Here is a 22,874-nt window from a genome sequence, read left to right as displayed (position 1 = left end):
AACGATACAATGCCGCCAAGCAGATTTACGTCTAATTTGACTAGTTTTAGATTAATCTGACCAGACAAAGTTGAGAAACTGGAAATATTGACACCCACAGCATCAAGAGAACCACCATGAAAGAAAAACAGCACAGACACGGGAGCCTGCAGAATGTGCAGCAGCTGTTTGCGGTCAGATCCAGGCATGGAAATAGCAGCTCTTTTCAAAGCAGAGCTGATCTGATAGCAATTAGAGGTAGAGAGGAAACACACCACCAGCTTGAAGCAAAAAGAGGGGTTTGTTTGAGTTTGCTGTCTTAGGAAGAATCGACTTGCTAGTTATAGTCAACAAAACCAAAAACTCAAACTGTGACACTGTCGATTTTAAAACCACCATAAAAATAAAAGATGTGCACAGTTGACATCTAAACAAAAATGGAATCATAATAAGTCTTACAGTTTGTGTTTATTTGTTGTTTAAAACAATAACAAAGCAACAAATCTACACTGTTCAAGGTATTACTTAAAATGTATTTAATAATATAAATGGAACACGCTTATTTGGACATTTTTTCTTAAAACCCCAAAAAACACATTTTTGTACACACATATTTCCACCATTGGGTGGTAATTTATTGTAGGTATCAGGCATGTATGTATATGGATACATAATATGTGCATCTTTTACTTATTTATGTATAAAGCACAAGGGTTATTTATTGAAATCCTGCAAAAAATAATATGGAAAATAGGAACGGAAATAAAGTTTGGCCATGCAAATGTTTCTCCATATTTATGCAGATATGAAAACATTTAAATAAATTGACAGTGTAGACAATTTACTTTAGAAATTGTTGGAAGAACAACAGTTTCTAAACTTACTCTTTTTGATAAAGATAATCATTTATTCATTATTTACTTTTTATTTAGACATATTTTTCTTTAAAATAAAAAATAATAATGTAAAGCCTAAATTGAAAACTATTCTTGAATATGATAAATATGACAACATTTTTAAAAAACAACAGAGACAGTGAAAACATCATAGTTTGTGTTGTGGTTGTATTTGGCTTTTCTTGATTGTCTATGGTGTTCAAATGGTTTGTCATCTTTCATATATTGAAAACAGAATTATTGAAAATGCTTTTTTTTTTATCTACAAGGTAGGGGACAAAACATACCTCTTTAACATGTCGTTTGAGGTGCATGTAAACACTCTGTCCTGTTTTGCGATAATGCCTCTCCACATGTTCCCGTCCGAAGCCCAGGAATGTGTTCATACACACATACAGGCCTCCCTCAGACTCCTGCACAGAAAGGGAAACAATAACAATCAGCTGCAGCATGAGCTGAGGAGCCAACAAGACCAGATGAGAGGACAGTCTGTGCAGCTTCACATGAAGTGTAAGAATTTGTTGTTGTTTTGGTCAGCACAATAAGTTATATCATACTCTTTTTTTATTTATCAGCATATGGTTGGGTTACTCTGAACACACAAAAGAAATTACATTTTGCTGCATTAGTGGAAGTAAAGTCAAATTGAGATTTCACCCGCTTCCATGTTAGGACACCAGAGAGGAAAACTTAAGCCAAGAATCCATCTTCGGATTCTATTCTTTTTTTGTTCAAATCAGCACAAGCTATAGAAATGACAACTAATATATCTTCCTATATATATATAGTATATAGGAAGAAGTTTAGAACTTAATCATCTATATTACAGTCACATTTTCTAAACATTTCAATCAAAAATCTGCTAATCAGCCAATAATCCAGCCTGGAAATATTTATTTTATTTGCAAAAACCTGCTTCTGAAGCAAATAATTTTGTTGTAGAGATTTTACAAAAAAAACAAATCTTCTTCAATTATATGCGAGTCAAAGAAAGAAAGACAAATTTTTGTGATCTTAAATCTTCTGCAAAAAAACATAGCATTTTTTATGCTACAATTTGCATATAGTATATAGAAACAACAATTTATGCTTTCAGACCCTGCAATGACTTTACTTTACAAAATACTATTTTTAAACAGGATGTCATATATTAACATAGTTTATTTAATTTGATCCATGTATAGGTTGCAGCTAATAACTCTAGTTTAGTTTTAAATGTGCCTTTAAAAAGAAGCAAAAGAAAACACATACTCCTACACCTCACACATGGACTCTAGGGACAAAGCACATGGAAAACACCTCCTTCATAAACTAACCTGAAATCTGTAAGAAGTGTATAGGCTTTATAAGCTCCAGTGTTAAACCTTTAAGTGGTTCAAAGTGACATATGAGCCTCAACAGTGCAAGATAAAAATAAACCAGTCTTCAGGCCAGCATGATGAACTCCAGACAGCTGAGTCACCTTTAAAAACGGTTTCAGTCCAGATAATGGTGTAGGAAAGCTCTAAAGGGAACGCTACATTCAGGTTCATCACAGACGCTTCAGAAACACACACACACACAAAAAATCAAATCTATGCTTCAGTCAATATATTCTGACATTTACAAACGTAAACTTTGCACATTTTGATTCTGCCACAAATAATAAATGAGGACTGGTCTAAAGAACTTAGTTTAAAATATTTAAATATTGGCCCTACTAGTTGCTCCTAGGCATAAAAACGAATAAATCTGGGTTTCAGAATGATATAAGTGTTGTTAAAAAAAAATGTATTAAACCCTCACATGTTGAGCCAAATAGTGATTTGTTTTAAAATGATTCAAACGGCTAAACAGTCCACCTATCACATTGAACAACCAGTCTGTTTTAAACAAAAGATGTAATTTAGAGGAATTATTACCCCCATTATAAATATTAAATGGCTTACTTCAAGTGTAGTGTTTTTAAAACGACAATGAAAGATTTTGGGAGGTGATTTGGACGTGAAAAGAAAAATAATAAGCCTGCATCTCTCTCCAAAGACGAAAACAGTGTTTTCCTTCACGTCTACAAACACATCAGATTACAGCCGAAACACGTGTGATGTTCAGTTTCTACCCCTCATGTCCCGGTGTGTGCAGGCTGCGTGTGTGGGTGTCTGACAGGCGGACACACTTACGGGGGAGTCGAAGGAGAAGGCGCACTCGCTCTTGTAGACTCTGTCTCCTGTTTTGGGGACTCTGATGGTGGGCATGAAGGGGACCAGCAGCTCTCCCAGGTCTGCAGCCATCTTCGCATTCCTGCTTCTCCCTGCAGAGTGCTGCGGAGCGGCGCTGTCAGAGCGGAGGATGCTATTTTTAAAGCCCCTCCGTCTCTACATTCCTCCGGCCAGGCCAGAGGGGATGTGACGCTGGAAACGTAAAAATAAAATGACAGGGGGGGAGGAGGCTGGCCTCTGAGTCTGAGGGTAAGGGCACGGAGGGTAAAGAGCTGCGCTTTTGTTGATTTTTTCTTTATTTTTTCTTACTGAAGCATGGACCTGCGCAGAAATTACAGCGCTGCTGTTGACTGTAGTGACGTCCTTTCACATTTACCGAAAGGACCACTCCCACCTCTGAGGGAGGACCCAGAAACACACACAGTTTTTCCTTCTTCCATCATTTAAATTAACGATTAACAGAAAAATTACATAAAATACATGAGGGTTAAAAAGAAAGCAATGCATTGAATATGGAGTTTTTCTTTTATTGTACGAATAAATAAAATAATTGTGGTTCATATCCACATGTATTTATTAACCTTTTATTTGTCAGACAGTAGTCAGTCTGCAGAGCTCTGCCACCCAGTGGAGAATATGGTTCAGTGGATATATCAGTATACCCGTTTATGCAGTGGATATTCCTGCGTTTATGATTATTAGCCTCTCCTCTCCTTGCAGTGTAGAGTTGTGCAATCAGACATGAAAGCACTAAATCAAGTGACGGAAATTGATGTAACAATTGATCTCGATGAATGCATTCTAATTTATCTAGCATGCATAAATCCATTTAATTTCAATTTGATTCCTTTGTTTGAATTAAATTATTTGAGATGGACGGACAAAATCTAAATTACTTTAAATACCCTCAGGTAAATTTAAATATAACAACCAAAATGACTTTAAAGTAACAAGATAAGGCAGTAAATATGCAATACCTTCCTGAAGCAAGAATTACCTCTTGTACAGGGACACTGTCACTAAGCCAAACAAACAGATAGCAAGCCACACTGATGTGGTGAAGTCTATTCACTTTATGTTTCTGGATTGTGATAAAACTGAATAATAAAATTTTAATGTTTGATGTTCAGTAATTGTACCCAAAACTGGCTATTAGACCACATAAACATACTTTATTTAATCAACAAGGGAAAAATTTACAAACAGTCGGACTGATGACCACATGTACTGCTAACACCGTTCGTTAATTGTCAGGTGATGACTTGGGGCTGTTGTCAATCAGCCCCTTGTCAGCCGTCGGCACCTGGAACCAGGGGCCGTCTCCATGATGTCTCATCTGCCGACGAACCTCCAGCTGTGTCAGTCTGTTCAGGGTTACAAAACAGTAGTCAAGAAACAAGCTGTGAATTTGAGAAAAGTACATCTACGACTATTGAACTTAGTCGCTGTAATCTGTAGTGATGGCTCATCTCTAAAATAACACACACCAGCAGGAACAATATCTGCTTCTCTTAGAGGATGCAACAATTACTTCCTACGAGAGAGGAGTGTAACAGCAGTGTAGACCCAGCAATCCCTCAGAAAACATAAATACATGGGTCCAGACCTCCAGTTTCTTCTTACACCATCCAACTAGAGCTCATTTACTGAGGATTCAAGAAGGGACCAACTAAACTCCACTGTGAATCTCAGACAAATTCAAAATCAGTAATAATAATAACTGCAAGGTCCAAACACAGCCATATGGACTCAGACATACCATCTTCTTTCTTCTTAAAAGCTCCATCCCTTGCCTGATAAGTATTCTCCATTTAGACAGTTTTCATGTTATTCTAAGTTAAACAGCTCAATAGTTGCTTTCAAGCAACTTTGGGTTTCAGCTTTTAGAATCTCTTGAAATCCCACTCCTTTTAATCGGTTCCATTCTGACACATGTAAGTCAGACACTTTGCAGGAAATATTAAAGACCACACATTTTAGTTTCCCTTAGAGACTTCAACATGTTGGTCTTAAACTGGCGACACAAACTCTGATAATCACCTCATATCAGCTTTCTCCTTTTCAATTTGGATTGCAGCCATCACTTTTTCGTAGTCCTTCACTGGGGAATCATAAATGTTCCGTACAATCCACCTGGTGATGGGATGCTGAAATGAAAAGAACCAATAAATAATACTAAAAAATGTATCGCTTTCAAAAGAGCAATATGTTTGCTAGATTAGAAATTCTTCAAGAGTTCTTACAAGCAGCGCCTGTTTTTATTTGATTTTGTTGTGGAACCAATTCAGAACTTCAAAAAAATGTAAAAACACATGTACAGATGAAGAATAAAAAATAAACTCTCCTTTGTGGAATATCATAATGTCTGTTTGTGGGTCCAAGACCACTCCAATTGAAACTATCTGTAAAATAAACATTAATCTGCCAAATGCAAAGCAATGTATGTGCTGTGACCTCAATATGTAAATATATGACAAACCTGAACCTAATTATCCTGACAACATTGTTTAAGAGCTGTGACAAACCAATGACAAAATGAAAGAAGGAACACACTTTGTAATATTCCCAATACTCAGGTTCATAGCCTTCAGGAATCTCAGCAAGCTCTGCCTCACCTAAAAAAGTAAAAGAAAAAACTTAGAATCATTCATAAATAATTCACTTGATTTTTTCCTAAAATTATATCATGGACCAAAAGGACACATTAATATAAAATACTTTAAAACACCAAGAACATGTGTACTTACCAATGAAGATATTCACAGCTGTGACCAACAGAGCCACTGGAATACCAGTCAGCAGGATGTAATATCGCTACAAGAATAAGAAGAAAAATGAAAAACTGAAAACTTTTACAGTTTTCAGTCTGCCACAAACAGAACTAAAAATGCAATCAAGGCCCTCCTCACTAAATGTTTTGCTGGACATACAAAATATGTAAATACTGGTAATGTAGGGTTACCACTAAATCAAAATGCATTAGTGAATAGTAGCTTTTGCAAGCCACTACATATTTCATTTATTTATTTATTTCAAACAGGTTTTTAAAATCAAGAAAACAAGCAATCAGTAGGACAAAAGGAAACATGTGCATACATAACCAAGAACTAAATAATTAGCTTACCACTACTTTTCTGTTTGAGAAGGATTGGGAAGAAGTGAACATTTATGTAATCCTACCCCTTATCTGTTGTTGATATTACATCAGCAAGCTTCAATGTATTTATGTGACAGACCCACATAGATCAGAGCATATCTATAAACTGGCAGGAAAAGGATATTTGGTTTTCAAATGTTTTTCAGTTTGAAATGTTAATTTTTTGCCTCATATACTGTAGCTATTTTCTTCCCTATTTTTGAAAAGGACTTAAGGGCTGTAAACTGAATTTTGTTATGATACATACCAATAAATGCAAAAATCTCCTGTCATAATAGTCAGTTGGGTTGACCACAAACATCTTCTTTCCATGGCCCCAACGGGTCGCCACTGAAAAAAAGAGCAATAGTTGCTGTCACAATAAAGTCTCTGCCAATGGAATATTTACAACTGTGTTTTATGAGATCAAACAGAGTATTTGCTTATTTTAAATACATTTAAAATGTAACCATTTCATACAGCGGAGTATTACAGCCATCGAAAACAAAGAAAAAAAATAATATGGTCACAGAGGAATACATTTCTACCAAAATGTTTGAGATTAATTTCACAAATTTACAAGAAAAGAAAAAGTACATATTCTCTGATGTCAAAAGGTTGGAAATGACAATTTTCCATGATTTTAAACATAGCTTTGTAATATTAAAAGCAACATATTTTCTGCCGATATAAAGTCAGGAATTTCCAACAAAAATAGCAGATGTCCTCTAAGATTGAAGTGATAAATTAAAGGAAATGTGCATCTGGATAATTTCCAAAGTATATCATTCTGATAACCCAGTATCAGAATGACATCTCCTGCAGATTCGCCTTATCAATGAGGAAAAAGCTGCAACACAATTGTAAAAATCTGCACTCTTTAGATGTCAATCTGATACAGGAAAATAGAACCAATCACTCACTCATACTTTTGAAAATAGCTATTCTTGGGTTAATAAATTTAAGTTATTTTTTTCTGTTAAATTTATGACTTCACATTTTTTTTATGGAAATTGTGTCCTCCAAGGCCACATTAAGGCCCTAGCAAAACAAAGTTTTCTCATCCTTACACAATAGTGACAGCAATGCATGTTATTGCTAGTAAGCAGACTATAATACATCTGAGATAAATTCGTCTTAAGAGCTTAATTACGAAATCAGAACTTTATAGAACTACCTTGTAAATTGTACAATGTGGACTCTTAAAGCTCTAGTAAGGTACTCCATTATATTAAAATACAGTGGCTAAATCATGTGTCCTTCATCCACTTATGCTAAATAACACTTAACTTCTATCTCTATAGGATATAAATAAACGTATAGAGGATAAAATATCGTAACTACTCATTACATTCATAAAGTCAACTAATATGCAATTACAAGATCTAACATATAGAGTTTTCATCATTAAACTTGGAGTTGTTTCCTCTTTGTTGACAGCAGGGCGAACGTTACCAGTTAGCTGATGTTAGCATGCTAACAAGCTCCGGCGCAAGGTCATAGCAGAAAGGAGCCGATTTTAGAGTCGAAAGCTGATCTGTCCGAACCAGCAGAGAAGCTCTCACCTTTATTTGTCCGTGGGATGGTTCGAGCGAGTATATTGGCGGCATTATTCCCAGCTTTCAGAGGACCTAACCTGGCTGCAAAGGCAGCAGCCGACCTGAGAAGGCTCATGCCCACCATGGCTGCTGTAGGGGCAGTTCAACAAGCCGCGCTGTGATTGGCTCAAGGAAACACTACATTTATATTTACCTAAATGCCTTTAGCCATTAATGCTAAAGGCATAATAATAATAACATAAAATCCGATAATTGTAGAATAAAGAAAATATTATGTTTTGGGGGAAAAAAAAAATATTTTTACACAAAATGCATGTTGGGTAATTCTAGGTAAAACATGGCGTCGTCCTCGTCGTTAGGACGTGTTTTGACTCTGTCCAAACAGTTACAGAGCGTCTTCAGGATATCTCCAGCGATAAGCGTCCAACACTGCGTTGTAAATCTGAAAAGATGCCAGAACAATCTTCTAAGGTAGGGCAGTGGAGCAGCGGACATGGCATTTTCTTGTTTTCGTCTGGTTAAACTACCACAGAGCCATCGTCCCTTCAAATCGGCGGCAGTGCTCTTCATTTTCTGGCCTATGAGCTCAACCTCAGCATCTATAACCTTAAACTTTTTACATAATTTTACATCTAACAAGATGTAAAATGTGCTTGAGGTTCTCTCAGTTTAATGAAAATGAAGCAATTACACTATTATCTAATCTCTGCATCAAAGCATGCGCCTGTAGTCTTTATCAGATTATTAATAAAATTCAAATTGCATAAAAGTATTATAAGTCTAGGTTTCTATTGATGGTGAAGGGCTTCTTATTTGAGATAAATTTATTAAACAGAAAAAATATATATTTTTCAGTGTTTGATTCACTGATCAGTCAGGGGGAAATCTGTCAATTGCCTTTAAAAAGGAAATTATTTAGTATTTTTACGAACAAAAACATCAATAATGAAGATAAATTATCATCTGAAAATCCCAGTCCCAGTCTAACAGGTTTGTTCGTAACAAAGTGTTTTTTTAATCCAGTCCAGTTTGGTGTCCTTCACAACAAATTCAGTATCATGTTGGTTCATGATTCCTTAAACAGACCGATAATGAAGCTCAAGAAGGTAAATGTTTTGCAGTCTATTTTTTCTTTACTTATTTGGAGGCTTGACATCCCAATAGAACAATCTGGGAGTTGGGACGTTTAATTAATTACATTTTTGAGTAAAATGAAATTATATGTATAAATAACAATGCATGAATTAGATCCTTTTTTTTTCCCTTCAGTGAAACATTTTCCTCGTTTGCCTCATCTTGGATCACTCCCATCAGCTTTGTGGGTCAGCATCGAGCTTTGCACACGACCATCAGCAGGAGAGGGTTGGAAGAGTTCTTTGATCAGCCTGAGAACTGGGGAGAGTCCAATGTGAAGTCTGGTAAAACATTACATTTATTAAATTGTATGTAAAAGTTGTTTAAATGTTGTTTAAATATCGAAGTGATTTTTAGAGTCAGAAAATAATTATTACATGCTAAAGTGATTCAGCATGGTTCTCAGCAGATGTTAGGATTTGTCAAAAATTGCAGATTAGTAGCTACACAATGTTCATGATCATGCATAATGCATTTTAAATGTCGTAGGTCAACATTTGTTTCATCACAGGAGCTCCATGGACAGCAAAACAGCTGAGAACAAAGAGCAACGAGGACTTACACAAACTCTGGTGAGCAATGTCAAGACTATGTGACAACTCTAGAACATATTTGAAAATCTAATATATTGTTTTGATGTTATGCTGTTACTCATCTTTATCTAATTGTACACCTTGAAGAAATTTTGCCAGACTGTTTTCTTGTCTTTTTATGTAAGGCACTTTGAAATGTCTCATCGCTTGAATGGTGCTAAAGAAATAATTTTAAACAGGAGTTCTGCATTTACCGTTGCTTCTAACACCTCAGTTTTGTCTCAGGTATGTGTTGCTGAAGGAAAGAAACATGCTGCTGACGCTTGAGCAGGAAGCAAAAAGACAAAGGATTCAGATGCCGAGTCCTGAACGGATGAAGAAGGTTGGTGCGACGCTGAAGTGACAGCTCCAGCTCCCGCACTTCAGTGGGATTCTTTCTAATGTGTTGTTTATATTTACAGATTATTGTTGATGGTGAAGTAAAAACCCAGGCTAAAGGGAACATGTATGTGTCTTCACAGATTGAACGGTCAATGGTCAGGCTGGACACGGTGGTGAAAGAACGGGAGACTGCACTGCGTCTGCTGCAGACGGGACAGGAGAAAGGCCGGCCAGGAGAGTGGAGGAGGAACGTGTTCGGATATGAATACTGGTACGGAACGTTTCTGTGAATTTATACTGGACCTGTAATTCAGCAACTTATTGGACTCTGATCCCAATGGGGTTTTTTGTACACAACATTTGGTAAAATGCAACTCTGGGTTTCGCATTAAAGGCAAGAAACTTTTACTCTTAGTAAATAGTCCTTTTTAACCTCCAGGTATCGGTTCAAAGAATACACAATTCCTTGGTACATGAATAAAAGACACAAGCGCAAGAAGTTCTACACGCCCTATTTTGTCCAACCTCATATAAGGTAAGAACATTCATATGCTGCAGTGCAGTTTTCTTCCTTTAATTTTAATACATAAAGATGTTGCATTAAGGGTTCTTTTTGTTTGTTTCTGGCAGGTTGCGTATTGAGAGATTCCTTCGAGAAAGGACCAGGAAAGCCAGCTTAAAGAAGAAAACTTTGGCCAAATTAAAAGAGCGATTTCCCCAGACAAAGCTTCCATCTTCCTGAATAAGGGATCTTTGTTTTTGAGTTTGCTACAACTCAGCTGCCTGAATCAGCTCACACAATCTACTGAAGTTTGAGCAAATTCTTATCCAGCTGTTATTTGGTTTTACAAGATAAAACTGTTTTCTCGATTGGAAATGTGTTCTGGTTTGTTACTGTCTAATAAACCATCCTGCCGAACTACTGTTTGGACATCTTGTAACTAAAGCAAACTCAGAATTACTTTTAAAATGACTAGTCATGTAATCATAACAAAATTGACTTTATTTTTCAAAGGTCATATGTAGCTAATGACAAGTAAAAATGAAAATTAAATACAGATTTTTAGTTGAAATATGAGTAACCAGGGGCAACAACTGACCGGCAACTCGTGAATTTACCAAGTACACGAAATGACAATAACAAAACACATTCACATCCTGCTAAATGATTCTTCCTCCAAATAAAGACCCTTATCACACAACATCTTACCAGTTTTCTGCTGGGATCCTGTACAACCCTAATTACTCATTTCTCCCAGTGTAATTGGAAACAACTTTTTGATGACCCAAAGTTTCCATCAGCAGGTAACAGAGAAGGCAACAGTCTAACTGTTTTGGCTATTAAAAAAAAGGATCTTGAGTTGAATTTTTTTTTCTATTCTTTTTTTTTTTTTTAAGATCCTAACAGACGACCAATTCAGATTTAAAAACAAATCATACAAAATGAGAGTTGACTGTTTCTGAGTCTGGGTCGGAGGTTGATTCCTCGTGAAGTTGAGCTAGAAGAATATGGAGAAGGAAAGGTTGAGGCTGGATGTAGAATCAAGGACACTTCCTGTCCACACACTGCTTTCCTCCTTCTTCATATTCCTGTTTCGAGATCCACATCTGCTGAAAGGTTCCCTGGAGAACATCAAACATGCTGTCAAATACGCAATATATATACATATATAATAGGTTCTATCAGGTGAGGGGCTCACAGTACTACAGAGCCTCTGTATGGTCTTACCAGTGATGCCAGGATGGAGCCTCCTATCCACGCACTGAACCGGCGCTCCACCGTAGTGTTGTTGGCAATCAGCTTCAGTCTCATGCTCTGTAGATTACAAACAAGGGGAAATCTAGCATTTAACATAATGCAGCTAAAACTGACTTTCCCGTCACAACTTATGATAAATTCAAAACTGTTTAGAAATTATAACTGTTTCTTACTGGAGGGGTTTTCTGGGAAAGTTCTCTGTTTAATCGGTCAGTGAAGCCCTGGATGAGCGTGTTTCCTCCCGTCACCACCACACTGCCGTACAGACCCTTTGATACACGTCAATAATCACAAATGTTAAACAAACTCAGAGCCAATCGTTTTCCTCATCACAGAAAATAACTACTGATCCAAATCGGCTGATTTTCAGCTGGACAAATCAGTGAAACTCAAATATTCAGTCATTTTCTAATGAACCAACAGGCCATGATAACAACTCTTTGATATAGAAATAGTTTGCAAAAGAGGAAGACTCAAAGTCAGTCATTTGTTAATTAAAATAACCTGATATACAGTAGCTCATCCCTTTGTTTTGGGAATGGCAGACTAACTCTAAAACTTGTCCTGCAATAAAAAAAAATACAAAAAATTAGGTGCAATAAAACTTTAAAAGCTGTCCACTACTCACCGGTCGAATGTCAATGTCACACATTCCTACACTGGTTGTCACCACATGGCCAACTCCTAACATGGTGTTTCCAGACAGGCCCTAAAGGTGAACAGATTATGCATCGATTTTATTTACAAAAAAGGCGAATTATGCAATAATAAAAATATCTGAACACTTCTTTTTTTATTCAAGGTACCAATGTACTCACTGCGGTTTTTTTATACCACTGATAACTGTTAAGTTAAAAGTACAATTAGTTTATTGTCACCTGGCAAACTTAGCACCAACCTTGGCATTGGAGGGGTCAAACAGTCCCTCTGGGATCTTTAGCCTCTCCGCACCAAAGTCACAGTTGTAGCCATTAGGGAGTTCATAATGGACTGTGGGCATCTGAGCAGCAACTCTGATGAAAAAAGAAAGATGAAGTCGTTCAGATAACAAAAATTAACATATCTACTGTGAACTCTAAGAATATTTGCTAGTAACTCACTGTTCATCGTATGGAGAGTCTGAAACCTGCAGGACAGACGCCTGGAAATCCTGGATTACACACTGTGATAAACAGAGCACAGAAAATGACACATTTAATTCCAGCACTCCACAGAAATCCTGAAAGTGCTGCAAAACAAATTAACTCTTTCCTTACATTACACATGTAGTTGTGCCAAGACCGAGTGACTTGAGGTAGTTTCTCCTTTTTCTTCCAGCTGGCCGGGGCCCCCTCCCGCACTGGATCCTGTGACATATTCACACAGCAGGCAGCAATCGGCAAAAATGGCTACTTAAAAATATGTCAAATTAAACTTAAAACAGCTTTAAAATGAACAAAATGTTTACCTTTGATGCAATCATGTAGGGAGGGATTATCTCCACGCTTAACTCTTGAAACAACTCCCTACACTGCATGCTCATGAAATCACCAGCCAAAGGCGACTTTACAATACCTGTCATAAACAAAAACAACAAAAAAACAGCACAAAATTAGCTTTACGTTGGGAAAGTTAAGAGTTCAATTTTGATAGTAAATCTTAAGTTTTTGTATAATACACCAATGGCCATTTCCACTGTCTTCGTTGACTTTAGCTACAGTGTTTGTTCTCAATTTGCACCAAATTAAAAGATCAAAGTTTTCCCTCTAGAGTCTTCATACAGATTAATGATGCATTCACACCAAGCACGTTTTGAGCGTCATGCGCGTCTACTTTACATTCAAAGTCTATGTGGAGGCGCGTTTCGAGCGTCTAGCACAGCGCGATTTGAACTGTTTGAAGCATTTGACGAATCGAGCGCATTCAACGCTCCACATAGACTCTGAACATAAACCAGTCGCCCCTGACGCTCAAAATGCATTTGGCGTGAATGCACCAAAAGTGCACATGCATTGAACTTGAAGCGTCAGATGCTTTTGGTTTGGTGTGAACGGCACCATAAATGTATTCACATTTTGTGTTGCTGGATCGTAACAAAATGTGTGAAGGTTTGAGGATTACTTTTCCAAAAGTACTATAATAATTTAATCAAGTTTCATAGACAAATGCTGAGGTTTAATTATTTAAGGAGTCAACCTGCAAGAATATGAACAATATATAAGACTATGTTGTTTTTTTTTGAAAATGTCAGCACATTTCCAAACAAAGAATGCTGCATCACAAAAACTCATTACCACAAACTGCAGAAATTGCATAAATGCAAGAGAAGCACATGACCGAGACAAGCTTCAACCAGCAGATGGCATCAAGTTGCCAAGAAGAGACATAATCCACATAATTCAGCTTTAGATTCCAACCCTTTTTTCCAATTTGTCTTGTATTATAATTTAATCCTAGGGTTACACGTGAAACCATTCTTTACCTTGCTGAAGGACATAACCATCATGCACTGGGATTGCTGTTGTATGTGTGGCTCCGCTGTCCAGGACCAGACCTGTGGACCGCCCATTAGCAAAGCTGGGATATTCACAGTTAAGGGACCAGGAAAGGGATTCAATGTGCAGGAACAGAAGTTATAGTACCATTTTGCAAATTAACATAATCACTGAAGAGAAAGGTCATCGTTAAATTAGCCCAGTAGTTTCTGTCAAACTGTTCTCTTTACTGGATGAAAAAAAACTGTAAAGGATACGCAGACAGTACAGCTGATTTACAGAGGAAGAAGGCAGGAATGTTGTAATGCTCAAACATCAGCTCTGTAAGCTTCTCTCGTTTTGCTCGCGTGTTCCACTGCAAACAAAACAGATACAGTTACTCACCTGCAATAAATGGTGGCTGTCAGACACCCTTAAACAAATGCAGACCCCCAGTTAGTGACGAGCACCAGCACAGGAAGCAAATTTTATACTTTAATTCCCGTCCCACAATATTTTTCCAGAGCCTAAACCAAAGGGCATCTCAGAAATTCAAGTTGCTGCCAACTTGTGCTGAAAGTACATGAATATGGTTTGATTACAGTATGCATTAAAGATGACAATTATATTTAACATTAAGCAGCAGCAAACTCACCGATGCTTCTGACATGAGCACAGGATGTAGGCTGGGTTCAGACTTGAAGTGCATCTTATACGTGTGATCCAAAATTGCCTGGAAACTGTCCCAGTCCTCAACTATAGATCAAATAAAAGAGAAAGTAAAGCAACTGTTCACTATAACCTGTCTTTTTTATGTCTGAAGTGACATCCAGCCATTTAGTTTTTAAAAATGGTGCTTAGTAGTTAAAAAAACATTATGTCTATTAAAAAAAAACAGGAAGACATCTTAGATACAGTAAAATCTCACTGCTGGAAGCAAAGCTAAACATCACATACACTAAAAAAATATATCTCTTACTATTATTTGACCCAGCCAAGATAATGATAAAAGAATTAGAGCAATGAAGAGTTATTTTTAGATAACAATTTGAGCACCAGACGAGCACCAATGTTCCAGGTCAGGCCTCCACAGGAGCCAATGGTCCCACTGTGCTGTTCTGCTGCAATTAGCATGGGTGTCACACTCAGTTCTAGGTAGCTGCAAAGCCAAACACCAATGAATCACCATTCTGACTTGCATCATCATCTGCTGGAATGGTGCATTTGGACGCATGTTTTATTTCCAATCATGCTGATAATTGTGAGAATTCAGAAAATGTTGTGGATTTAAATCCTAAAAATTATAATCCTGATATAAGAAAGGAAAGGAAATGCAGCTTATTACTGTTCAATTACAGAATAAAAAGAAATCTTAAATATTTTGTCAATGTTTTTGAGTTCCCCATTTAGATAACTTAGAGAACCAAAGAAGACTATATTTCTAATGTGGAACATAGCAAAATAATTTTAATAATATTATTGAATGGCCACTACAACACATATCTTAAACATCTCACAGCACATACAACAACGCATGCTAAGAACATTTGCGCTCGGTACAAATTAGGTCTAAAGACCATTTTATGGAAAATCTGCCCAAGACTTTACTTTTACTTTTTTCAATTGCCACTGCAGGTTAATGGGGCTTAAACTCAGTTCAGTACCGCGGACAGTTCTGGACATGTGGTCCGCGTTCGTAGATGCTTGAAGTAACAGATTACACTGATGAGGAGTATTTTAGCATTTACACAGACATGGTTTTAAATCAAAATAAAAGAGAGACACCTGGGTTTAACTGGGAAAAGAACATTTATGTTTGGTGAGTTTAGTGTTTTGGCTCAAGATAGTCTTATAAATATTCATAAACAGAACTCATATGTCAGTAAGCGTTGTGAGGAGCTCAATTACAAAGTTACACTGAAAGTCCAACTATAGATATGGATCAAGCAGTGCAATTTCTAAATATGTATTCCTATTTGTCATCACTGACCATAGTAAAAATTAATTTTATTTTTTTTTAATCAAAATGCAACATGTGAATAATGCAGCACAGAAAAACTAAAGAAAATGTATTCACTGAGAAATTTAATTAAGTTAAAGTTAATTTCTATTTGTACATAAATCGTCAGAAAAACATTTAAAGACTTCCAACCGACTGACAGAATACTTACTCATGCCGTTCTTTAGGGGAGACATGACCTCCATGCTCTCTCTGGGAACCCTCAGCTGATTGGTATCGATGTAGTAGGTGGTGCCGCTCTGCTTGCTCTTGTCTCCGTCCGTTTCCATAGGTGTACTGCCATCATCCCGGTCAATAGTAACACCAATCACTGTTGGGAAGTCCGCCTAAGCCAGGGCCAAACAAAGAAAAAAAAAAAAAAAAAACACATTGCAAGTCAAGGCACACTTTTACATTTACTTCTTCATCAGCGTTGGCTTTCTGTTGGTGAAAAATGTTTTCCTGCAAACTTTCGAGCTAATATTCGAACTAATGTGTTATTTATGAAATTACATTGTACTGAAAAGTACCCAATTTTAATCTCATTTGCATTCTTATCAAACCAACAGAAGATTTTAAGAAAGATTTTTCTATACATCTAAGCTAATTTGTATTTCCCCACAAAGGAAATTCATTGCTTCAAGGTTGGTCAGAAATTATTCAAACTAGCATCGCAACAGTGTCATACCAATAAACAAACCCTGAACACACAGCATGCTACTGTGTTATAAACAAGGTGTTTTGAAATAATCATAATGAACAAATAAAACATTTTATTAATGAATCAATGCTTCATCTTATTTCCACTATTAAGAACTCCAACAAAAGCACAGAAAAATCCAAACCAAGGAAGTGTTCCAAAATATGATCTGAACTCAATTTACTCAGCCTGTCTCCAGGGTGACAGCCCCAATTTCCTGACACTGGCGTCCCCCCAGAGATAACATGCACACACTCAGAGGAAGAAAAGACACACAGTTAATCAGGTCATTTGAGTGATTCACCTACCTTGGGACAATCTTCTCCCGCATAGCCAGCTCTTACAGAATACGAACCAATGTCAAACACCAACGCTCCCACTTCATCTGCAGAAAGGAGCAGATGATGCAGGGATGTTAGAATGTTAGAATTTAAGCCATGCATTTAAATATATTTGCATATAAGTCTTTGCAAAGAGAAAGAGTACAAGGGCACTTAGAAAACAACAGTTAATTAATAAAGTGAATTTTGGAGAAATATATATATATATCTTTCTTCTGTTGGTGTTTCCAGCCATAAATATTTGGTCCAAAATTAGTCTATTTAGATTTTATTCAGTTATATACAACTTTACCACAAAGTGGCATAATGACAACAAAAACCTGAAGACATTAAATGAATTTAAAAGAAGTCAACCACTAGCATCGCAATGTTGCTATGCTAAGTCATCATCACAGAGCTATTTAAACTTGTGCATACATATAATTTCTTCTTTACATCTTAAACACAGCTTCATGACAACAATAACAAATATCATATCAAAACTTTCAAGAGAGATCCAATAATTTGTAACTTTTTTCAATTCAGAATGCATTGTTCCTTTAGTGACAGAGGTCCACAGCTCCAGTCCTCAAGAGCTATTCTCTTGCAACTTTTACAGTTAACTCTTTTTGACTTAACTCTTCAGAATGCTGTCAAGTTTAGCAGAGGCCATTCTTAACTAGCCATTGATTTGATTCAGGTGTGTTGGAGCTGGGATACATGTCAAATTTGCAGTACAGTAGCTCTTGAGGACTTTATATGGAGACTCATGGTTCAGTGTATAAAATGTAACTCTACTTCAAATATTGTGTCAATCATAACAACAAAAGAGTAAGGAGTATGAATATTGTAAATGACTGCTTGGAAAGAAACAAATATTAGTTTACATTAGCAAAAAGCATTAATTATCTGTTTTTAATAGTGATTTTTTTTGTTTGCAACATAAACAATAAGACTTTGTGATATACAACCCTAATGCCAACACATTTAATCAAACTATTTTGGAGTACAGTACTCATATGATAAAAATTCTAAGTAAATATTTACAGTAAAATCAAATAAGATTATAATCTTATAGATTTCAGTGTTCTATAGGTCACCAGTTATTTAAATGTACATTCAATGGTTTATAATAAGTAAAATAAAACAGATTTTATTATATCGATATGTTTAGTGCAACGTTTCTCCTAATTATTTGTCAAAACAAATTAAATTAATGGTTTGTACTGGGAAAGTAATATTATTTTGGTAACAAAGACAAGACGAGTGACAGATAAACTAACTTTATGTGTGTTTTTAACAGACAGTTCAGGTTACTAATACATGAAATGACAGTGAGGACATTTAAATTAGGTTCTCAAATTATTAAAACGAGGACTTTATCGTTATCTCCGTAATAGGGTTTGTCATTCCAAGTCAATAACGGCGAAACAATATGTTATATCCTAACAGATGCTTTAATTAGATAGATAAATGGATGCTTAGGAAAGCACACTTCCATTCATTTCCTTTTAGCAACTACGGTTAGATGCATGATCGAAACGTAAACAAGGCTGCAAATACAACATAGTGTATCCAAACGATATTGCAGCCCTGATATATTTAAATCAGAGACTATAAATACAAAAAACAACGCATATTTAGTCTTCCACTGAGCTGAGCGTTAGCGCATCTAGCTAACCGTAAGCCTAGCTAATGGTAGTGCGAGACGCATCAACTTGTTCTAAAGTTTAGTTCCACTTCAATCAAAAGCTTTTACTCACCGCCTCCATACACTCCACCACTCATTGTGCAAAGTGTTTCAACGAACGATTTTTTAAAATCGAAGCTACTGGACTAGAAATAAATCTTTCAATGTTCAATCACAACAAAAGCTATCTGCTAGCATGTAGCATCGATCGCTCTGACAAAGCAGGCGCCACTGTGCGTCGGACCAGGCGTCCAATCAGAATTCAGCACAATCGTGGTGCTTCCGTTAAGTGACTGTGAGTACTTCCCTGTTCTGGAGTGGACGTGGCCTAGTCGACTTCATATCAGCGTGAGTAAAAAGGTGATAACAAACAACATTAACTTGATTTTTAGGGAATAAGGCAATGTGCAAATGCTTCATGTGCAGGACTTGTAGCAATACGGCGGAGTTAGAGTTTGTTAACCTGGAGACCTTTGAGTCCTCGCTGTACTATGAACTCGCCTCATGGCGCATAAGTATCAAGTGAACAACACATGTTGGAGTTTAAGACGCACAAATTGCGGCGTTATCTTGCAGTTAAAGGTTGCAGTTAAGCGGTAACTCCTTCACATATTCAATAACATGAATGCCTTCGTGTCAAAGACTACAACATGTACCAAGACTACATTTGTTGTAGTCTTGGTACATGTTGGATTAGGTTGAGTAATTTGGTTCGTTATTTAAAAAAAACAACAAAAAAAGCAGGTACAGTTCTATTACAGGGTAAGAGGTTTCAGGCAAAGAAAGAGGCGTTTTGCAAATATGATTATGCAAACTGAAATGAAAAATTGTAGAACTATCATGTAAATTTGCTGCATAAGTGGTATAAAAGCAGTAAAATTAATTACATTACATTCACTTTAATATACTTTTATACCAGCATAGCATCTTTAGACATACGACATAAAGTGGAAAATATACAAACATTATTGCACTTGAGTCTTAGGAAAGTCTGGTTTTACATTGGAAGCCAGATCTGCACAATTTACTGCACAGCAGTGTCATTGTATCTGCAAAGAACGTGTGCAATTTTTAGTGGATTCCTCATCCTTTGCTTTCCAATAATATTCGGCTTGTTGATGGACTTTTACTGTTGTTTATACACCTGATCTAGATTTTGGTGACTGATATTTTAATGCTTAACAAGGTTTGTGAGTTTTAAAATAAGAAATACAATAAAATGTTGCAACTTGTATTTTTATCGTGACATGGCAAACATTGTCTGATGCTTTTTTAAAAACATGTACAAATTTTAACCTTAACTTTCAATTTTAGGATTTTGGAGGCATAGTTTTTCTTTTGGACATTGTGAGTTAAATCATAATCTTATATATTGATTGTTCTCATAGATGATTTACTTCTGAATGCCATCTGACATGTTAAATTAATTTTTAACTCTGATCTTGTTTTTCAGCATCCATGCAGCGCTGCTTCACTCTGACCCTTGCCCAGCACAGCAGGCTACTTTTAAGAAATAAATTTGCATCTGTGCGCTGCCACCAGTCAGCCGCCATGTCGAGTCTCCTCATCAACCAACCCAAATATTCGTGGCTAAAGGAGCTGGGTTTATCTGAGGACAACCCGGGTGTTTACAATGGGAGCTGGGGAGGCAGCGGGGAAGTGGTCACGTCCTACTGCCCTGCTAACAATGAGCCTATAGCCAGAGTTACTCAAGCTACTATGGCAGAGTATGAAGTAACTGTTCAGAAGGCGAGGGAGGCCTGGAAGGTGTGGGCAGATATTCCAGCTCCAAAAAGAGGGGAGATTGTCAGACAGATAGGGGATGCATTAAGAAAGAAAATCACAACTCTTGGAAGTTTAGTTTCTCTGGAGATGGGCAAGATCTTTGTTGAAGGAGTGGGAGAAGTTCAAGAGTACGTTGACGTCTGTGATTACGCTGTCGGTCTGTCAAGAATGATTGGTGGGCCCATCCTTCCTTCTGAAAGACCCGGACATGCTCTTCTGGAGCAGTGGAACCCTGTCGGGCTCGTTGGCATAATCACCGCCTTTAACTTCCCTGTGGCTGTTTATGGCTGGAACAATGCTATTGCGATGACCTGTGGCAATGTCTGCCTTTGGAAGGGTGCCCCAACCACCCCTCTCACCAGTGTTGCAGTTACCAAAATAGTGGCTGAGGTGCTAGAGCAAAACAATCTGCCTGGAGCCATCTGCTCATTGACCTGTGGTGGCGCAGATATTGGTACTGCCATGGCAAAGGATGAACGTGTGGATCTCCTGTCATTCACTGGCAGTACCCACGTTGGCAAGCTAGTGGCCATGATGGTGCAGGAAAGGTTTGGACGCAAGCTGTTGGAGCTCGGTGGGAACAACGCCATCATTGTGTTTGAGGATGCAGACCTGAACCTTGTGGTTCCCTCTGCGGTCTTTGCTTCTGTAGGAACAGCCGGCCAACGTTGCACCACCACCAGGAGGCTGATGCTCCATGAGAGCATTCATGACACGGTGGTTGAGAGGATATCTAAGGCCTACAAACAAGTTCGGATTGGAGACCCTTGGGACCCAAAAACTCTCTACGGTCCTCTGCACACCAAACAAGCTGTGGAGCAGTATCTGGCTGCCATTGAGCAGGCCAAGCAGCAGGGGGGTACTGTTGTTTGTGGTGGAAAAGTAATGGATCGTCCTGGTAACTATGTGGAGCCCACTATCATTACAGGTCTGCCTCATGACTCACCCATTGTCCACACCGAAACCTTCGTCCCCATCCTCTATGTCCTGAAGTTCAAGACAGAAGAAGAGGCATTTGCCTGGAACAACGAGGTCAAGCAGGGTCTGTCCAGCAGCATCTTCACCAAAGATATGGGCAGAGTTTTCCGCTGGATGGGGCCTAAAGGGTCTGACTGTGGTATTGTGAATGTCAACATTCCCACAAGCGGAGCTGAGATCGGAGGAGCGTTTGGTGGTGAGAAACACACTGGTGGTGGAAGAGAATCAGGCAGTGATTCCTGGAAGCAGTACATGAGGCGCTCAACGTGCACAATAAACTACAGCAAGGATCTTCCTCTGGCTCAGGGCATCAAGTTTGAGTGAAGCCGTCAAGTTAATTTTAGTAACACTAAATCTATGTAGTTTTCACGATATCTACTGTGAAACAATTGTCTTTGCATTTAGAAAAGTCTGTGTACATTAACCAAAAATTCAGAATAATTTTGGAGCAGTATTTAGCTGTGAATTATACTAATTTTGGATAAGAAATAAATTTTGATAGTTTTCAGTTAAAGCTCAAACGCTGTTCTCAGAAAATGTTCATGTGCGCTTTTTCTACAAGCACTTAATTGTCACCCTGGTAACTGAATGGCTGTATCAGATTCTTTATACTGTAAACAAAAAACTGAAAAATCAACTGGACTAAGGTGCAGACATTATTCTGGATCAAAGAGCTTGTGATTGGTTATTGAATGTAGTGAACAAAACACTTGCTGTTTGGTCTATTTACAATATATGATGCATTTAAAAAACAAAGCTATTGAAAAAAACTTAATAAAAAAATTGTGGATGTAAATGTGGTTTGTCCTTTTAAGTTTTAAAATGACATCAAACTAAAAACTAGCATTGGTGTGGTGTTGTTTAACTATGCTTTAATTTATTTATTAGTATTAATAAAGTAGTGAAACACATCTGTTGGAGTTTTCTTGTATTAGAGAGGAAAGAATTTGCTTTGTATGGAAATTAGGTTTACAGTTTAAACCTTTGCTTTACAATTACCTACAAAGTTGCCCCAAAAACTTAAAGAACAAAAATACACAGAAACCTAGCTGCAAACCATAGACATTTTAGACTGCTTTTTTTCTGAGGTTGGTTAGCAGAAACATAGTCATATTATTTTTAACCCCTTAAATAGACTAACACACTTCTAAAGGCACTACTTGTTCAAAATACAAGTAGTACTTGCATCCTGAGCAAGGCATTACTTGGTGCACCTCTCTCTCTCTGTACTTCTTAAATTCCCATTTAGGTGTCATATTACAATGTGACACTTGTTATAGCCAAAGATGTGTACTACCAGAGGCAAACCAAGTTAAAATCTGTCCTGATTGGAAATCTGCAATGCAGACTGAAATAGGACCAATATCAGTCACA

General features: G+C 37.3%; 5 protein-coding genes across 10 annotated transcripts in view; 2 read left to right on the top strand and 3 right to left on the bottom strand.

Moving 5' to 3' along the window:
- usp13 (ubiquitin specific peptidase 13) overlaps positions 1-3,363 on the bottom strand; it is a 33,088-nt gene extending 29,725 nt beyond the window's left edge. For 2 of the 3 annotated variants that reach the window (XM_028027195.1, XM_028027196.1), the window contains exons 1-2: positions 3,035-3,363; positions 1,163-1,288 (exon numbers count right to left, since the gene is read on the bottom strand). In XM_028027195.1, coding sequence (XP_027882996.1) covers positions 1,163-1,288; positions 3,035-3,145 — 237 coding nt within the window. In that variant the 5' untranslated portion in view covers positions 3,146-3,363. The remainder of the gene's footprint in view (positions 1-1,162; positions 1,289-3,034) is intronic. The other variant, XM_028027194.1, reaches the window with a different exon arrangement.
- Positions 3,364-4,223: 860 nt separating this feature from the next.
- ndufb5 (NADH:ubiquinone oxidoreductase subunit B5) lies at positions 4,224-7,941 on the bottom strand. The gene is made up of 6 exons (XM_028027212.1): positions 7,775-7,941; positions 6,478-6,560; positions 5,821-5,887; positions 5,627-5,688; positions 5,114-5,220; positions 4,224-4,437 (listed from the first exon to the last, which is right to left on the bottom strand). The coding sequence occupies exons 1-6, from the start codon at positions 7,890-7,892 to the stop codon at positions 4,317-4,319; spliced, it is 558 nt and encodes a 185-aa protein (XP_027883013.1). The 5' UTR covers positions 7,893-7,941; the 3' UTR covers positions 4,224-4,316.
- A 145-nt stretch (positions 7,942-8,086) lies between these two features.
- Positions 8,087-10,735, top strand: mrpl47 (mitochondrial ribosomal protein L47). The gene is made up of 7 exons (XM_028027211.1): positions 8,087-8,239; positions 9,038-9,186; positions 9,414-9,474; positions 9,721-9,817; positions 9,957-10,087; positions 10,256-10,351; positions 10,447-10,735. The coding sequence occupies exons 1-7, from the start codon at positions 8,106-8,108 to the stop codon at positions 10,556-10,558; spliced, it is 780 nt and encodes a 259-aa protein (XP_027883012.1). The 5' UTR covers positions 8,087-8,105; the 3' UTR covers positions 10,559-10,735.
- A 66-nt stretch (positions 10,736-10,801) lies between these two features.
- actl6a (actin-like 6A) lies at positions 10,802-18,969 on the bottom strand. The gene is made up of 14 exons (XM_028027208.1): positions 18,811-18,969; positions 17,036-17,112; positions 16,200-16,374; positions 14,684-14,784; positions 14,307-14,404; positions 14,037-14,131; positions 13,023-13,129; positions 12,832-12,921; positions 12,676-12,737; positions 12,474-12,588; positions 12,204-12,284; positions 11,749-11,844; positions 11,546-11,632; positions 10,802-11,439 (listed from the first exon to the last, which is right to left on the bottom strand). The coding sequence occupies exons 1-14, from the start codon at positions 18,833-18,835 to the stop codon at positions 11,359-11,361; spliced, it is 1,290 nt and encodes a 429-aa protein (XP_027883009.1). The 5' UTR covers positions 18,836-18,969; the 3' UTR covers positions 10,802-11,358.
- aldh7a1 (aldehyde dehydrogenase 7 family, member A1) lies at positions 18,961-22,296 on the top strand. Of its 4 annotated transcripts, none has more exons than XM_028027205.1 (3): positions 18,961-19,085; positions 20,052-20,084; positions 20,191-22,296. In XM_028027205.1, exon 3 carries the CDS (start codon positions 20,196-20,198, stop codon positions 21,822-21,824), a length of 1,629 nt encoding a protein of 542 aa, XP_027883006.1. In that variant the 5' UTR covers positions 18,961-19,085; positions 20,052-20,084; positions 20,191-20,195; the 3' UTR covers positions 21,825-22,296. The 4 variants fall into 4 exon arrangements, with proteins under 4 accessions (XP_027883006.1, XP_027883008.1, XP_027883005.1 ...); XM_028027207.1 differs by having other exon boundaries at positions 18,982-19,097; XM_028027204.1 differs by lacking the exon at positions 20,052-20,084 and having other exon boundaries at positions 18,992-19,085.
- Positions 22,297-22,874: the final 578 nt, after the last annotated feature.

Source organism: Xiphophorus couchianus, chromosome 9, assembly GCF_001444195.1.
Source record: "Xiphophorus couchianus chromosome 9, X_couchianus-1.0, whole genome shotgun sequence".
Lineage (NCBI taxonomy): Eukaryota > Metazoa > Chordata > Actinopteri > Cyprinodontiformes > Poeciliidae > Xiphophorus > Xiphophorus couchianus.
Note: the sequence above shows the minus strand (reverse complement) of the source record. Positions and strands in the feature narration are given on the sequence as shown.

Excerpts from the sequence above, each read along its gene's own strand:
- ndufb5 (XM_028027212.1), bottom strand. The coding sequence starts at position 7,892 with ATGGTGGGCATGAGCCTTCTCAGGTCGGCTGCTGCCTTTGCAGCCAGG. Across the intron at positions 6,561-7,774 it reads CATCCCACGGACAAATAAAG|TGGCGACCCGTTGGGGCCAT; the intron begins GTGAGAGCTTCT and ends TCTTTTTTTCAG. Across the intron at positions 4,438-5,113 it reads AAGGAGAAAGCTGATATGAG|ACTGACACAGCTGGAGGTTC; the intron begins GTGATTATCAGA and ends AACCCTGAACAG.
- mrpl47 (XM_028027211.1), top strand. The coding sequence starts at position 8,106 with ATGGCGTCGTCCTCGTCGTTAGGACGTGTTTTGACTCTGTCCAAACAG. Across the intron at positions 9,818-9,956 it reads GTCCTGAACGGATGAAGAAG|ATTGAACGGTCAATGGTCAG; the intron begins GTTGGTGCGACG and ends GTGTCTTCACAG. Across the intron at positions 10,352-10,446 it reads TTTGTCCAACCTCATATAAG|GTTGCGTATTGAGAGATTCC; the intron begins GTAAGAACATTC and ends TGTTTCTGGCAG.
- actl6a (XM_028027208.1), bottom strand. The coding sequence starts at position 18,835 with ATGAGTGGTGGAGTGTATGGAGGCG. Across the intron at positions 17,113-18,810 it reads TGGTGGAGTGTATGGAGGCG|ATGAAGTGGGAGCGTTGGTG; the intron begins GTGAGTAAAAGC and ends TCCTTTCTGCAG. Across the intron at positions 11,633-11,748 it reads TTTCCCAGAAAACCCCTCCA|AGCATGAGACTGAAGCTGAT; the intron begins GTAAGAAACAGT and ends TGTAATCTACAG.
- aldh7a1 (XM_028027205.1), top strand. The coding sequence starts at position 20,196 with ATGCAGCGCTGCTTCACTCTGACCCTTGCCCAGCACAGCAGGCTACTT.